We start from the raw sequence: 17004 nt of genomic DNA, 5'->3' as shown, positions 1-17004 counted from the left end.
CGAAGCTTCTAATTTAAGGTGACCACAATTTAGATTTTAAACATCACACTAATATCTTATTTAAGATTTTAGCATCAATATTCATTAGGGAAATTGGTCTATAATTTTCTTTCTCTGTTTTGGCTCTGCCTGGTTTTGGTATGACCACCATATTTGTGTCATAAAACGAATTTGGTAGAACTCCACCTATTTTTCCAAATAATTTGTATAATATTGGAATTAATTGCTCTTTAAATGTTTGGTAGAATTCACCTGTAAACCCATGTGGCCCTGGGGATTTTTTCTTAGGGAGTTCATTAATGGCTTGTTCAATTTCTTTTTCTAATATGGGCTTATTTAAGGAGTTTATTTCCTCTTCAGTTAACCTGGGCAGTTTGTATTTTTGTAAATATTTATCCATTTCATTTAGATTGTCAAATTTATTGGCATACAGTTGGGCAAAATAGTTCCTAATTATTGCTTTAATTTCTTCTTCATTGGTGGTAAGATCACCCTTTTCATTTTTGATACTGTAATTTGGTTTTCTTCTTTCTTTTTTTAAAATCAAATTAACCAGTGGTTTATCTATTTTATTGGTTTTTTCATATTTTATTTTGTTTTTTTTCTAGCAACAAACATTTATTTTATTTTTTTTCCCAGTTACATGTAAGGGTAGTTTTCAACATTCATTTTCATAAGATTTAGAGTTCCAAATTTTTCTCCCTCCCTTCCTCCCTTTCCTCCCCCCTCCACAAGACCACAACCAGGTTATATATGTACAATCCACAAGTGTTCTTTTTATCAGTTCTTTCTATGGAGGTGGATAGTAAACTTCGTCATTAGTCCCTTGGGATTGTCTTGAATCATTGCATTGCTGAGAGTAGTTAAGTCATTCACAATTGCTCACTGAACAATACTGCTGCCACTATGCACAATGTCCTCCCAGCTCTGCTCACTTCACTATACATCAGTTCATGAGTCTTTCCAGGTTTTTCTGGGATCATCCTGTTTGTCATTTCCTATAGCACATGACCATTCCACCACATATACCACAGCTTCTTCAGTCATTCCTCAATTGATGGACATTCCCTTGATTCTCAATTCTTAGCCACCACAAAGAGTTGCTATAAATATTTTTTGTACAATTTCCTTTCCTTTTCTCTTTTTCATGATTACTATTGTTAACTGTTTCCCTTCCATCCTATTCCATTCCCCATGATATTTATTCTATTATCCATCTTTTTTCATCCTATCCCTCTTCAAAAGGGATTTACTTCTGCCTGTCCCCTCCCCCAATCTGCCCTTCCTTCTTTTGCCCCCCTCTCTTTATCCCCTTCCCCTCCTATTTTCCTGCAGGGTTAGAGAGATTACTCCACCCATCTGGGTGTGTGTGTTAATTCCTCCTTGAGGCAACTCTGATGAGTTTAAGGTCTTTGAGCCTATTCTGATGAATGTAAAATTCATTTACTCCCATCTCTTCTCCCACTCCATAAGCCTTTTCCTGTTTCTTTCATGTAGGATTTCACCTCTGCCCTTCCCCCTCCCCTAGTGCATTCCCCTCACCCCTCAATTTAACCCTAAAGATGTTATCATGGGGCAGCTAGGTGACACAGTGGACAAAGTATCCACCCTGGACCCAGGGGGATCCCAGTTAAAACCCAGCCTCAGACATAAGACAGTCACCCACTTCACAACCCCAGGTATGTCCCCCAACTCCAATTTTTTTATGGTTCTCTAGGGTCTTGTATTTGAAAGTCAAATTTGCCATTCAGTTCTGGTCTTTTCATCATGAAGACCTGAAAGTTTTCTTTTTCATTAAAGTCCCATTTTTTCCTCTGAAAGATTATGATCAGTTTTGCTGGGTAGGTATTCTTGGTTGTAATCTTAATTCCTTTGCCCTCTGGAATATCATATTCCATGACCTCTGGCCCTTTAATGTAGAAGCTTCTAGATCTTGTTCTATCCTGACTGGGGCTCCGTAGTACTTGAATTCTTTCTTTTTGGCAGCTTTCAATATTTCCTCTGTGACCTGAGAGCTCTGAAATTTGGCTATAATATTCCTAGGAGTTTTCCTTTTGGGATCTCTTTCTGGAGGTGATCGGTGGATTCTTTCAATTTCTATTTTAGCTTCAGCTTCTAGAATATCAGGGCAATTTTCCCTGAGAATATCTTGGAAGATGATGTTTAAGCTCTTTCCTTGATCATGGTTTTCAGGATAGACTAATAATTCTCAAATTATCTCTCCTGGACCTATTTTCCAGGTCAGCAGTTTTTCCCAGAAGATATTTTACATTGCCCTCTATTTTTTTATTCATTTGGATTTGCTTTATTGTGTCTTGGTTTCTCATAAAGTCACTGGCTTCCATTTGTTCAATCCTAATTCTTAGGCAATTATTTTCATCATAGAGTTTTTGTACCTCCTTTTCCATCTGGCCAATTTGACTTTTCAAGCTGTTGACTTTTTTCTCATGTCTTTCCTGCATCATCCTCATTTCTCTTTCCATTTTTTTCTCTGCCTCTCTAGCTTTATCTTCAAAGTCCTTTTTGAGCTATGGCCTGAGACCAATTAATATTTTTCTTGGAAGCTTTAGATATGGGAGCCCTGACATTGACATCTTCCTCTGAGGGTGCACCTCGATCTTCCTTGTCACTGAAGAAACTTTCTATGGTCCTCACCTTTCTCTGTCTGCTCATCTTTCCTTTCTTTTACTTGACTTTTAGCTCCTTAAAGTTGAGCACTGTTTCCAGGCTGCAGTATCCCAAGCTTCAGAAGTCCCAGGTGGTATGATTTAAGGAGGAGCAGGTTCTTCACTTGCCTGGCTTGTTCCCTAGTCCGCAGATGACCCCAGACCAACTTGCTAATCAAACAGCTTTGTGTGTTGTGGTTGTCAGCTCCAACGAGCCTGTGCCCCTGTCCGACCTGGGCCACTGCTATTCAAGCCTACCTGCTGGTTCCCAGCAGGGGTGAAAAATCCAAGTTCTGCCTTAGTACCATCATAGACCCATGTAGCCCCCCCCCCCCTCACCAGACTGTGAGCTTAGTTCCAGATGACACTGGTGCTTCAGCTGATTCAGAGGCTCTAGGGGTTTCCTTTTCTGGTGAGACCTTCCTGGGACTGAATCTGTGTCAGGGTTACTGTGGGGTTGGGCTCCATTCTTGTCTCAGCACAGCAGATCCCTCCTTCTGACCTTCCCAAGGTGTTCTTGGTTAGATGATTTCAGCACAATCTTCTATGGGTTTTGCTGCTCCAAGCATTGTCCTATGGCATTATTTCGATGTTTTTGGAGCGATTCTGTCATGAGTTCAAAAGCTCACTGCCTTTCCTCCACCATCTTGACTCCGCCCCCCCGCTGGAATACGAATCTCCCGCAATTCTAAGACACCTCCACCCTCCAAATCACTGCCCTTTTACTCCCTCCTCTTTCTTCCTCTAGCCCAAAGGATTGGCTTGTCTGCTTCCAAGGTCCTCTCCTGCTACTCCAGAGAAAAGAACGGATCCAAGACCCCAAAGTCCCCATCCTCTCTGATCTCTGAAGGCATTACATAGATCTTGATGTTTTTTCTCAGTTTTTATAACTTAGCCAGTGGGAAACAGAAAGGGAATTTAAAGGTTTTCTTTGTGCATTTTTAGTGGGTATAGGAGGGCAAGGTAAACACAGGTTTAAAAGTGGTCCTGAATATAGAGAATCTCTGCATTTCAGAGGAAAAACCAGACTCACAGTTAACAGAGCGAGTGAGGTGACATCGCAAATGAGACCAGCCCTGGAACCAGGCAGGGTAGCAATAGTTTTTGAGAAAACAGATGAATGCTGAGAGATTGGGTGGGTATGGGGAAGGAAAGTGTGCTGAGGGGTCCTAGGCAGAAGCAGAATCCAGAAAGGTAAAAAAAAAAAATAGAGAATCCCTAGGGATCCCTGGGGTGTCCCAGCTGGGGTGGCCATTTCAAAGGGACACATGTAAGTGATATGGGCCTAAGTCAGACACTGCATTTATGGTAACTAACATATTTTTCTTCAACTAAATCCCTTTCTACTATATCTCAATAGACATTAAAATATTGTTTTTCTAAATTACCTGCAGAGAATTTACTTAATGGAGGAAAATGCCTGGTCCTGAAGCAGTTCTTTCTGTCCAGTGGAGGCGTTTTCACTTGCAGCTTTAAACCAAAGCTCATTAAGGAGGAAGTCTGCTTTTTTTCCATTGGAAAAAATTGCTCTACAGCTTCAAGTGGAAAAATAGGTGAAACGAGACATTCAGTTCCGTTACGGCACACACAGCTACATAGTTTTTTTCTAAAAGGAGTGTTGAGCAGGAGGAGAGAAGAGAGCCATTAGCAAGGGGCTGGCTGCATATTGCCCCTCATTTGGCCTGCCTATGGCCTGCCTATTTGGTCTTACCTGTGCAACGATAAAGACCAGCTGGGCCAGGATCTAGCTTCAGGCTCATGGGTTGAAAGAGAACTGGGGCTAATCAGAGTGCACAGTGGGCTCTGCCTCTTCCATCCAAGGGAGCCAGTGAGGAGGAAGGGCACAGGGTCACAGACAGTGGGGCCATACACAAGTACAACTGGCCTCCTCTTTATTACCTAAGTCAAAGAAAACATGGCGTTCTCTGAAATGACTCCCCTTCACTCTTTTTTTTTTTTTTTTTTGGTGAGGCAACTGGGGTTAAGTGACTTGCCCAGGGTCACACAGCTAGTAAGTATTAAGTGTCTGAGGCCCGCTATCCTCCTGATTCCAGGGCTGGTGTTCCATCTACTGTGCCACCTAGCTGCCCCTACCCCTTCACTCTTTAAGCCCACAGATTCCTGGGGGTTTTTTTCCCTTGTTGAACAAGAAAGTGCATATCAGCACGACTGGAATATGGAAAAGGACCCGAAGGGATACACTGTAAACTCAAATACAGAGGATGACACAGAGGATGATTCTTCAGTCATACAGTACATCAATGAGCTTACAAATGCTCCTTTCCAGTCCACAGCAGCTTTGATAGATATTTACCTTTCTTAGGAAATGGAGATAGAGTGATCTTTTTTGCAGGGCATGTCTTTGGTGCTGAGGCACGTTTTCCCTGACCTTCTCTTCCATCTTCCAACATATCTGCATTGACAAGTAAAGGCAAAAGCAAGGTTGTGGGGCATCTTCTTCTCTTTGGCCCTGTCCATCCATAACATTCTCTGCACCACTGACTTGTACTCTTTTTTTTTGTTTTTGTTTTTTTTGTTTTTAGTGAGGCAATTAGGGTTAAGTGACTTGCCCAGGGTCACACAGCTAGTAAGTGTTAAGTGTCTGAGGCCAGATTTGAACTCAGGTCCTCCTGACTCCAGGGCTGGTGCTCTATCCACTGCGCCACCTAGCTGCCCCTGACTTGTACTCTTTACCTTCTAAAACACCCTCCCTCCTTCCCTCATCCCATTGGCTGTGTGACTTTTCCTGTCTTCACTTACCCTTTGCTTGTGGAGCCTTTGCTATGATCTCCTTCCCCATGATCTCATGGAACCTCATCAAAACTATACTGGGGACACTTTAGTTTGGTTGCTCACTCTGCTGTGCCAGAGCCAATGACAGATGAGGGGGAGGATAGCCGTCCCTCTAACACTGTCCCTAGAGAACGGTGCAAGGGAATGCCATGTTAATGTCATGAGGCTGTACTTGGAGTCAGGAGGACCTGAATTCAAATCCTGCCTCAAGACGCTCACCAGATGTTTGACTCTGGACAAGTTATTTGATTTCTCTTAGCTTTGGCTTCCTCATCTGTAAAATGGGAATAATCATAATCTCTATCACAGGGTGGTTGAGAGGATCTAATGATATGACATTATCTGCAATCTTTACTGAAACCCTTGGTTCAGTAATACTGTGAACATAATCCACTTGCAAGAAGGGATATGAGTCTTTATACTGAGTGGTACAATTGAAGAATTTTCCCAAGGTTTTTGGATGGGGCATAGGAGGCAAGGAGAGTGAGAAAGTCCTCCCAAATAGGCCAGAGCAGGCCCCTTTATGACTTGAGTCTCTGACCCAAAGGTTATTACACTTGTATTATCAATAACTTTGTAACAGCTTCATTAATCCTGACCTTTATTCAAAGGCTCTATTTTATCCCTGATGCAAAAATGTTTTCCTTCTCTTTGCCTATAATGCTTTCTTTTTTTTTTTTATAATTTTTTTTTTTTTGCAGGCAACGGAGGTAAAGTGACTTGCCCACGGTCACACAGCTAGTAAGTGTCAAGTGTCTAAGGCCGGATTTGAACTCAGGTACTCCTGAATCCAGGGCCGGTGCTTAACCACTGCGCCATCTAGCTGCCCCCCTGTAATGCTTTCTTAATGCACTCATCTCTTGCCATCTTCCACTCTTCCTATTCCCTTTGAAGTTGTTCTACTGTTGTGAATAAATTAAATGGATATCCCACTTTTACGTGGTGGTGATTATCATTCCACTAAGGAGGGCTTGATGTCCAAGTCTGTCCAAGTCTTGATGTCCAATCAATTTTGCAAGGAGTCACACTAAGCAGCACAGAAGTTGGGGTGACAGGCAGGAAATGAAAGAACCAACCTGAAAATATTATCTTTCTCTCTCCCTCTCTCTCTCTCTCTCTCTCTCTCTCTCTCTCACACACACACACACACACACACACACACACACACCTTATCTCATTTATATAGGGCCTACTATGTGCCAAGCACAGTGCTAAGCACTTTACAAATAGTATCTCCTCTATTCAGAGGACTTTCTAAGTCTGTATATCTAGGCAAGTTCTCTCCTCTGAGTTCCTGTCTCAGATCATCACTGCCCGAGGGACATCTCTACTTGGAGATCCCATTGGTATCTCAAACTCAATCTAAGATGAAAATCACCATCTTTCCTGTTAAAGCTGACCCTCCTCTAAATTTGCTATTTCTGGTGAGACTACCACCATCCTTTCAGTGATCCAAGTTCTCAATACCTAACTCTTCCTTACTCCCCACCCCAGTATCAACTGCCAAGTCTTGTCAATTCTACCTTCACATTATTTCTTGCATCATCATCTCTCCACTTTTGTTGTTCAGTTCTTTCAGTCATGTCTGACTCTTCATGACCCCACTTGTAGTTTTCTTGTCAAAGATACTGGAGTGGTTTGCCATTTCCATCTCCAGCTCATTTTACAAATGAGAAACTGAGGCAAACAGGGTTAAGTGACTTGCTCAGGGTCATACAGATAGTAAGTGTCTGAGGCCAGTTTTGAACTCAGGTCTTCCTGACTCCAGGCCTGGAGCTCTATCTACTTTGCCACCTAGCTTCCCCCTAGCTCGATTTACATGACCAAAACCCTTATTCAAGCCCAAATCACATATTTCCTAGCCTATCCTTCTAATTAATATCCCTTCTTCCAGACTATCTGTCCTCCAATCCATTGCTCACACACCTGCCAAAATAATATAAGATAGAATAGGAGAGTAGAAGGATAGCACAGTAACCAGACTGAGTAAAGGGATAAAGCAGAGTCTTGTTCTGTTTTGCTATTGAGGACATAGCATATTTGCATGCTGTTGGAAAGGAACCTGTGAGAAAAGACTGAAGATACAGAACAGATTGCTGGGGCTAGATTTGGAGCAGACAGAAGGATATCTGATCAAGGGAACAAAGAGAATTAGCCTCTAGGATGGGGAAGCGTGGGTACTGACACAAAGGAGTAGAGGCAGAAGAGGAAGAATTGTGAAAATGTTTTGTAGAGCTTTGGCACTGTAATGGACAGATGTTGAATTGGAGAAGGGAAATGTAGAGGACTTAGAGAGACCTTGGATATACAGAGAATCATCCTCATGGCAAACTTATTCTTTCCTAATCTCTGTAATCGCACTCCCTCAATCCTTGTCCAGCCACTCTGTCTCACATACACCATGAACCCCGCCCTTCCCCCTCTATTGTAAAGTTTTGTTATTTCTACACACTCTATGATCCAGATACATCGGTCTACTTGCTGTTCCACACTAATCATTGACCATTACTCTTTCTTACCAAACTTCTTTCTTTGTGGAAGAGGCTCTTGGGACACATCCATCTGTGATAATTTTGAACTATCTGTTTTGTCCTTTAGTAAATCTATATTTCCAAAGAGATAAAGAAGATATAATTCAATGCTTTAAAAAGTCCATGCCTTCATTGGTGGGAGTACTTGCTAGTCCAATACAGATGGAACCCCTCCTTGCTTTATTAGAGAGCTTTCATGAATTGTTTTTGCCTAAACAGTTACTTTAATTATAATGTATCAAAGTTATAACTGTACACGTTCTAAATTCTGTATTCCTGAATCTATTTAACTTATTTGAATTTGTGCTACAATTTGTGTCTCCCTATCTGACTCCTTCACTACTGCCCACAATCATTCCCATGTCTCCCCCATTCTCAAAAAACCCTCACTTGCTCCTATATCAATTAACCATCATGCTATATCTCTTCTACCTTTTGTTGCTAAACTCCTTGGAAAGACTGTCTACAATAAATGCCTCCCTTTTCTCGCCTCTCACTCCCTTCTTAATTCCCTAAAATCAAGCTTCCAATCTCATCATTTAACCACTCAGTGAATTTCCTAATTGTCAAATTCGCTGGCCTTCTCTACAACTTTATTCTTTTGAACTCTTTGTAGCCTTTGACACTGTTATCATCATCTTTTGCTTGATGCTCCCTTCTCTCTAGATTCTCCTGGTTCTCCTCTTACCTATCTGATCGCCCCTTCACAGTATCCTTTGTTAGGACTTAATCCGGGTCACATCTGATAACAGGGCTCTGTCCTAAGTCTTCTTCTCTTTTTCCTCTCCCTTCCTCTTCACTTGGTGATCTCATTAACTTTAATTATTATTTCTATTATCATCTATTATCCTAACAGAATTTAAAAATATATTTTCTTATATTTAAGGAGCGATTGTTAGATTTATTTATTTCATGGTTTAATGAGGGTTAAGTGACTTGTCCAGGGTCACACAGCTAGTGTCGTGTCTGATCCGGATTTGAACCCAGGTCCTCCTGAACCCAGGGCCGGTGCTCTATCCACTGCACCACTCAGGCGCCCCATATGTTTATGATTCTCAAACCCACTTTGCAACTTCTCTGAATGTACCTTTTTTTCTCCTCCAAAACTGCCCCCCCCACCCCCACCCCGGTGCAGGTTCTTATCCCTTCACATCTGGACTCCTGCCTTAGCCTGCTGGTAGATCTGCCTGCCACAGGTCTGCCCCAACTTCAGTCCATCCTGCATTCAGCTGCCAAAGAGATTTCCCTAAACTGCCAGTTGCCCCTTCAGTAAGCTCCAGTGGCTCTCTATCACCTCCAGGATCAAATACAAAACCCTGTTTGGCATTCAAAGCCCTTCTTACAATTCACACCCCTCCAGTGCTCTTTGATACAGAGATCCAGCTGTGAGTCTCCATCTCTGGACTCTAGGCCTTTTCTCTGGCTGTTGTTCATGCCTAGAATGCTCTCTCTCCCTCATTGCCACCTCCTGGCCTCCCTGGTTTCCTTTAAGTCCCAGCTAAAACCCCATTTGCCATTCCCTATTCATTGCAGGACCTTCAGTCTGTTAATTATTTCCTATTTACCTATAGCTTGTTTGTACCTATGTGTCTGCTTATTGTTTCTGCCATTAAATTGAGAGACCCTCAAGAGCAGGAACTGTCTTTCTGCCTATTTTTATATTCTCTCTTCTTAGCACAGTGTCTAGCTTGTAATGGGTGCTTAAGAAATGCTTACTGACAATCTCTCTCTTACCAGACATTTTATTTTGTTGAAGAGGTTTTGGGGAAGGCTCAGGCTTTGGTGAAACATCTGTCCATGCTGGAGTTGAACTAACTTGTTTTGTGTCCTTTGATAAATCATCTATGCTTATCTCTAAAGGGATTTAAAAAGAGATGTAATTCATTACTTTACAAGATCCATCCATGACTTCATTGGGCCAGTATAGTGCCCATCCCTCCTTGCCTTCGTAGACAGCCTTCAGGAGTTACTATTGCCTAAACAGTTATTTCAATCATAAATTATTCAGGTTACATCTGGAGATGTTCTATACATTGTCTTCCTGAATGTGCTTAATTTATTTGATTAGTGTAACATTTGTTTTTGTATATTTCTTATCACCACCTCCTAGATTATGTATCTATAGGTGTTCTACAGAGATAATCTTACCAATTTTCACTTAAACACGAATCACAACACTTGTTGAAGACCAGGAGTGGTCATAAAAGCCTAGTGTTTGAAGGAACCAAAAACTAGACATCCTTTATATGCAATGCTTCCCCCTACCTTTCAGTAGTACTTCTGTTCTTATGCCACTATAATGGAAGGAGACAGTCCAGATATGGGAGGTAATAGTTTCACTCTGCTCTGTTCTGCCCTTGTCGGAGTGCAGTTCAAGGATCTGTATTTTAAAAGGGTATTTTAAACCATGCCATATAAAGTATGCTGGAAGGAATTGGAGCTATTAGCGTCATGAAAAGATGACTTGGTGGGAACATCCTAGTTATCATCAAGTATGTGAAGGACTGCTTTATGGAACAGTATTTAGGTATTCTGTGTGGCCCAGGGAACAAACCTAAAGCCGGTGGGTGCAATGTATGGGTTTGCAGATTTTAGCTCAATATAGTTCTGATTTAGGCCTAAAACAGAACTATTGAAAAGTGAACAGATATGTCAGCCAGGATTTACACATCCAGGCAGGAATTAACTAACTGACCTCTACATTATGAACCACATTTAAGATTTTGTGAAGCTGACAAACCTAGGTCTAGAATCTCGTTCTCTAGTTTTTTTTCACGGGTTCCATCTCTTGATATATTATAAGTTCTTTAATGAAAAGAACTCTGCTTTATCTTCTCCCCCCCCCCAATATTGGTTAATTAATTATTCAGGGAAAAAGCCACTACTGTTTGTTGTTGTTGTTTTTTTCATTATTAGTTGACAAAAGCAATATACTTTTCATTCATTTTAACTTCTAGGTCTTTTTCTGCCACCCTCACCTGTAAATGAATTTCAGAATTCTACCATTGTAATTCCTACTTACCAACTACTTTGTCTAGGTCTAATTGTTGTATTAGACTTGTAATTGCAATCACATCTGAAAGTCTTGAAGGTTCTTTATCAGCTATAATGAAAAAAAAAAAGGAAATTAGTATTTTCAGATATGACACAAAATTATTTGCTGATTATCTACAAACTTTTTAACTTCTATGTGAAAGCATGTATGTATACACAGAGACCATGACACTAATTGGCCCCTAATAAAACTGCATTACTTGTATTTTTATGAAACCAACTAATGATATTAAGTCCAGTTAGCTCCTAATGCATGTTCCCAGCTTTGTTTTCATTTTGTGAAATTTAGGATTAGGATAAAGGAACCATTCTCTAGGGAGCAGAGTCATGAGTTAGTAGCTGAACACAAGGACCATAGAACAAAAGCAAAGGGAATGAAAGGCATACAGTTTCTACTGGCCAACCTGTACAGTGTAAGGTAAGAACCATCTATGGTTCAGGGACACAAAATATGATAATGTATCTGATGGCCTAAGGGAAGTTTTGAGAACTGCTCTTTTCAGTGACAGAAGGGGAAAAGGCCTCATGAAATTTCAAGAAACTTCAGGTTGGGGTGAAAGCACACAAAGGGAAAAAAAGAATATATTTTAATTGTGAATTCATTGGTTCTATGAATTTGGCAATTTTGGAATTTGGAGATTAAGGTTTTAGTTGACCCATTTTATGCCTGGCCAACATAGAATGATGAGATTAAAGCCTTAAATTAATTGTGTAGAAGGGTCAGAGGAATTTGCTAAATTAGCAAAAACATGCTTTCTAAATTTTCTATTTTTATTCATTATAATTCTTTGCATGTTTAACTGGTTAAATATGGATTTGGTGGATTATATAATGTGATGGAAACCTGGATTTAAAAAGATCAAAATTGAATATATTCCATCATTTGGAGTTTAGGTTAGCAGTGATAAAGGATAGATTGCCATTAATGGGCATGGGTGTCCCATTTCAAAGCTGATACCTAATGAATTTTTTTTTGGCGGGGCAGTGAGGGTTAAGTGACTTGCCCAAGGTCACACAGCTAGTAAGTGTCAAGTGTCTGAGGCTAGATTTGAACTCAGGTCCTCCTGAATCCAGAGCCAGTGCTTTATCCACTGCACCACCTAGCTGCCCCCTGTACCTATTGAATTTGATGTCATTCTCTGTGGTAGATTTCTAGATGCATCCACAACAAACTTTCAAATTGCAAGATGCCAACATGGAATAGTTATTCCATATGAATGATCTGAACACCCACACCTGGAATGCAATGCAATTCTTTGATAGAAAAAAAATATCTAAACATATCTAATGTGCAAGTGCTTTCTTCCTTATTTATCAATTTATTTATTTTCTCCTCTTAAAAATATGTAACTATCTAGCCATAGTCCCTCTAATATTTCTAAGCTGTAAATAGATGATATTCTGTGCTAATGTATCACCTAAAACACACCAAAACCAGATATATTCTCTATTTTATTTCAGTGTTTGCTAGGCTATGAAACCCATGAGAGCAGTATTGTAAAAAGATTTTTACCTATGATTTGTGGACTCAGAGAGATATGGGAAAGAAAGGCCTTGTCGAAGTTCCTCCTCTTTTTCTAAGGTTATTCCAAACCAAAGGAAAATATCATGATTTAACAAAAAAAATTGGTACTCATTTATGCACCAAAGAACAAACTTTTGCATAATACATTTTTTGTTTTGTTTTTTGGGGGTTTTTTGCAGGGCAATGGGGGTTAAGTGACTTGCCCAGGGTCACACAGCTAGTGTCAAGTGTCTGAGCCTGGATATGAACTCAGGTTCTCCTGAATCCAGGGCTGGTGCTTTATCCACTGTGCCACCCTACTTAATACATTTTTAAACTATTTAAAATTTTATTAATATCATATTTACTACTTATTGTGTCAGATTGACTATCTTGGTCTTCCAACTCTGGCAAAAAGCTTTGACCTTCAAACTGAACCATTTTCTTGGCTACAAGAAATATTGAACCTTAGTCAGTTGAATAGGAAGAAAAAAACCTGTCTAGGCACATCTGCTGTGAAAACTGGAGATGGATTAGGTGTTTCACCCCTTGTTTATATTTTCTCAAAATCTATAACCAAGTACTCAGCCATGATCCCTCTAATGTTTCTAAGACAATAGACAATATTCCATGAGTTCTATGAATCACCTAAAATGGGTATATTACCATTTTCTTTCAAGATTTCCTAGGCTTTCAGAGGCAAAGCAAATCTATGGGAGCAATGTTGTGAGAAAGATTTTCACTTGTGATATCTGAAATCAGAGATAGTTGTAACCTGGTAAAGAACCATTGTCACACTTCCTTCCATCTTTCTAAGGCTATTCCAAACCATAGGAAAATATTAAGGTTTAATAAAAGATACGATTGGTACTAGTTTATGCACCAAAGAATAAATTTCTGCTTACTATATTTTAAACTTTTTAGAATTTTATTGATATCCTACTTACTGATTCTGTCAGGTTGAACATCTTGCCTTTTCATCCCTGGCCTTCTTTGGCCTTCAAACCTCACCACCTATTTCCTCATCTATAAAAAATAGCCACTTTCTTCATTCAACAGGAAAAAATCCAATCTAAATCCACCATGAAAACTGTGGGGAAGAATGGAGTGTTTTCCTATTCATTTATCAATTAGTTATTTTCTCCTTGTAAAATATATACCTGAGTACTCAGTCACAGACCCTCTAATATTTCTAAGTTGGGAATAGATTAAATTCTATGTTATCATGATGCACTAGCACAGAACAAAGTGTTCTGAGAGAACAAGATACAGCTATAAAGTATTAAGATTAAATTCGGTTTTTTTTCAGTTCCAGATCTCTCTCCTTCCCTCCTCCCATGTTCCCGCCATTTAAAAGGCAAGAAAGATAAAGCCCGTTACAAATATAAAGTCATGCAAAAAAATTCAGCAATAGCCATATTCTCCCCTAAAAATAAGAAAAAAGGGAAAAAATAAGTTTCAATCCGTATTTTGAACTCATCAGTTCTCTGTCTGCAGGTGGATAACAGTATTCATAAAGAATTCTTTAGAACTGCAATGGGTCATTGTGCTGATCAGAGTAAACAAGTCTTTTCACAGTTGAATATCTTAATATCACTGTCACTGTAAATTGTTCATCTGGTTCTGTTCACTTTACTTTCCATCAGTTCATATAAGCCTTTCCAGTTTTTCCTGAAACCATCCCCATCATCATTTCTTATAGCACAATAGTATTCCATCACATTCATGTACCGTAACTTATTCAGCAAATCCCCAATTGATAAGCATCCTCTCAGTTTCCAATTCTTTGTAACTACAAAAAGAGCTGTTATAAATATTTTGTACATAAATTCTTTTCCTCTTTCTTTGATCTCTCTGGTGTATAGACCTAGACATGGTATTACTAGGTCAAAGGGTATGCACAATCTTATGGCTCTTTGGGCATAGTTCCAAATTGTTCTCCAGAATGTCTGGGCCAGTTCACAACTATACCAACAGTATATTAGTATACCTTTATTTCCACATCTCTTCTATCATTTGTCATTTTCCTTTTCGGTCACCTTAAACTCTGATTAGTAACAGGTCATATCAGTGTGAATTAGAGCATTTTTTCATATGTGACTATTAATAGTTTCAATTTCTTCCTCTGAAAATCCTGTTCATATCCCTTGGCCGTTTATTAGGTGGGGAATGGATCTAATTCTTATAAATTTGGCTCAATCCCCTATATATTTGAGAAATGAGACCTCTATCAGAGAAACTTGCTGCAGATTTTCTTGCTTTTCTTCTTATTTTAGCTGTATTATATTATCCAGTTAAATGTCTTTAATGTAGTTTGTAGAATGGATCTCATTATTTCATACTCATGACTGGAAAGCAAACCTATCTGAAAATTCCATTTTTGTCTTCCTCAGATCTTTAAAGTCAAAGGCAAAGTGTAATGATGTTTTAAAAATCAAGCATGTATATATGTATAAACCAAAAGAAAAACTCCCTTTACTTAATATAATTTTTAAATCATTAAACAATTGGTGAATATGGTACTGAACACTGAAAATGTCACCCTAGTCAGTGTACCTTGTTTCACCTTGATCTAGGACACCTGACTAAATCTAACCCTGCAGTCTTCCCCTCAATCCTTCCACAAGTACAAAATTAGAAGTTTGTAATCTATTCAACAGAGAAAAACTCTTAAAATATATCCTGTCAGAATTTTACAAAATTTTAGAAAATATAGAATATTTCCTTATTTTAAATTGTGAGCCTCATAGGCAACTTAACAATAAAGCAATGAAGATTTTCATGGGTAGCTTGAGGAATGACTGATTATAGTCAATAGCTGAGGAACAGTCACATTTTTTCTACATTTCTCAGGGCATTTTCCATCATGGTAAACCTTAAAGATTAAAATTCATTTTTATCAATCAAAGGACTGTAGAATTTAAGAATATTTAAAGGGGGTATTTGTTAATTGCCTACATCATTTTGGGCAAACTTACTTGTTTCACCTTTATATAGTTTTTTAGAGTTTGCCTGTAGATCCCCAGGCAAAGAACTTCTGTCTTTGACCTTTCCCTTTTCCTGAACTACAAATGAGATGCTTTTAGTTCATTCAACAAAGGGAAACTATTTTAACATGATGGAAAAGACTGAGACATTTATTTCCTCATTTTATTAGTCTATCTTTTTGCCATCTGAAAACATATAATTGAGCACCCAATAAGGTCCATCATAACTTTTTTTAAAATTTATTTATTTCCGTTACATGTAAAGATAGTTCTCAACTTTTGTTTATACGAGCTTTCCAATTTCATATTTTTCTCCCTCCCTCCCCTCCCTCCCCCCTCCCCTAGACAGCAGGTAATTTGATATAAGGTTATATATATAATAACATTAATCCTATTCCTGCATTAGTCACGTTATAAGAGAAAAATCAGAGCAATGATGAAAAACCTCAAAATAGAAAAAACAACAGCACCAAAAACAAAAGAAATAGTATGGTTCATTCCGCATCTATACTCCACAGTTTTTTTTTTTCTTGGATTTGGAGATCCTCTTCTATCATGAGTTCCCTGGAACTCTTCTGTACCATTGCATTGGTGAGAAGAATATAGTCCATCACAGTAGATCAACACTCAATGTTGATGATACGGTGTACAATGTTCTTCTGGTTCTGCTCATCTCACTCATCATGAGCCCATGCAAGACCCCCCAGGTTTCTCTGAATTCCTCCTGCTCATCGTTTCTTACAGCACAATAGTATTCCATTGTATTCATATACCACAACTTGTCCAGCCATTCCCCAATTGATGGGCATCCCCTCAACTTCCAATTCCTTGCCACCACATAAAGAGTAGCTATAAATATTTTTGTACATGTAGGTCCCTTTCCCCTTTCCATGATTTCTTTGGGAAAAAGACCCCAAAGTGGTATTGCTGGGTCAAAGGGTATGGACAGCTTTATCGCCCTTTGGACATAATTCCAAATTGCTCTCCAGAATGGTTGGATCAGTTCACGGCTCCACCAACAATGAATTAGTGTTCCAATTTTCCCACAGCTTCTCCAACATTTATTATCTTCCTTTTTGTCATTTTAGCCAATCTGATAGGTGTCAGGTGGTACCTCAGAGTTGTTTTAATTGGCATCTCTCTAATCATTAGAGATTTAGAACATTTTTTCATATGGGAACAGATAGCTTTGGTTTCTTCATCAGAAAACTGCCTGTTCATATCCTTTGACCATTTCTCAATTGGGGAATGACTTGGATTCTTATAAATTTGATTTAGTTCCCTATATATTTTAGAGATGAGGCCTTTATCAGAAGTACTGGCCTCAAAAATTGTTTCCCAGCTTTCTGCCTCCCTTCTAATTTTGGATGCATTGCTTCTGTTTGTACAGAAATTTTTTAATTTAATATAATCAAAATCATCCATTTTGCATTTTATAATATACTCTATCTCTTGTTTGGTCAAAAACT

At 39.1% G+C, this 17004-nt stretch overlaps 1 protein-coding gene across 1 annotated transcript in view; it reads right to left on the bottom strand.

Annotated features, from left to right (window-relative positions):
* LOC122727808 overlaps positions 1-17004 on the bottom strand; it is a 36174-nt gene that overhangs the window by 10884 nt on the left and 8286 nt on the right. Inside the window, exons 4-9 of the mRNA XM_043965645.1 lie at positions 12558-12621; positions 11013-11093; positions 9725-9844; positions 7979-8062; positions 4981-5079; positions 4055-4201 (exon numbers count right to left, since the gene is read on the bottom strand). Coding sequence (XP_043821580.1) covers positions 4055-4201; positions 4981-5079; positions 7979-8062; positions 9725-9844; positions 11013-11093; positions 12558-12621 — 595 coding nt within the window. The remainder of the gene's footprint in view (positions 1-4054; positions 4202-4980; positions 5080-7978; positions 8063-9724; positions 9845-11012; positions 11094-12557; positions 12622-17004) is intronic.

The sequence above is a fragment of the Dromiciops gliroides genome, chromosome 5, assembly GCF_019393635.1.
Source record: "Dromiciops gliroides isolate mDroGli1 chromosome 5, mDroGli1.pri, whole genome shotgun sequence".
Lineage (NCBI taxonomy): Eukaryota > Metazoa > Chordata > Mammalia > Microbiotheria > Microbiotheriidae > Dromiciops > Dromiciops gliroides.
Note: the sequence above shows the minus strand (reverse complement) of the source record. Positions and strands in the feature narration are given on the sequence as shown.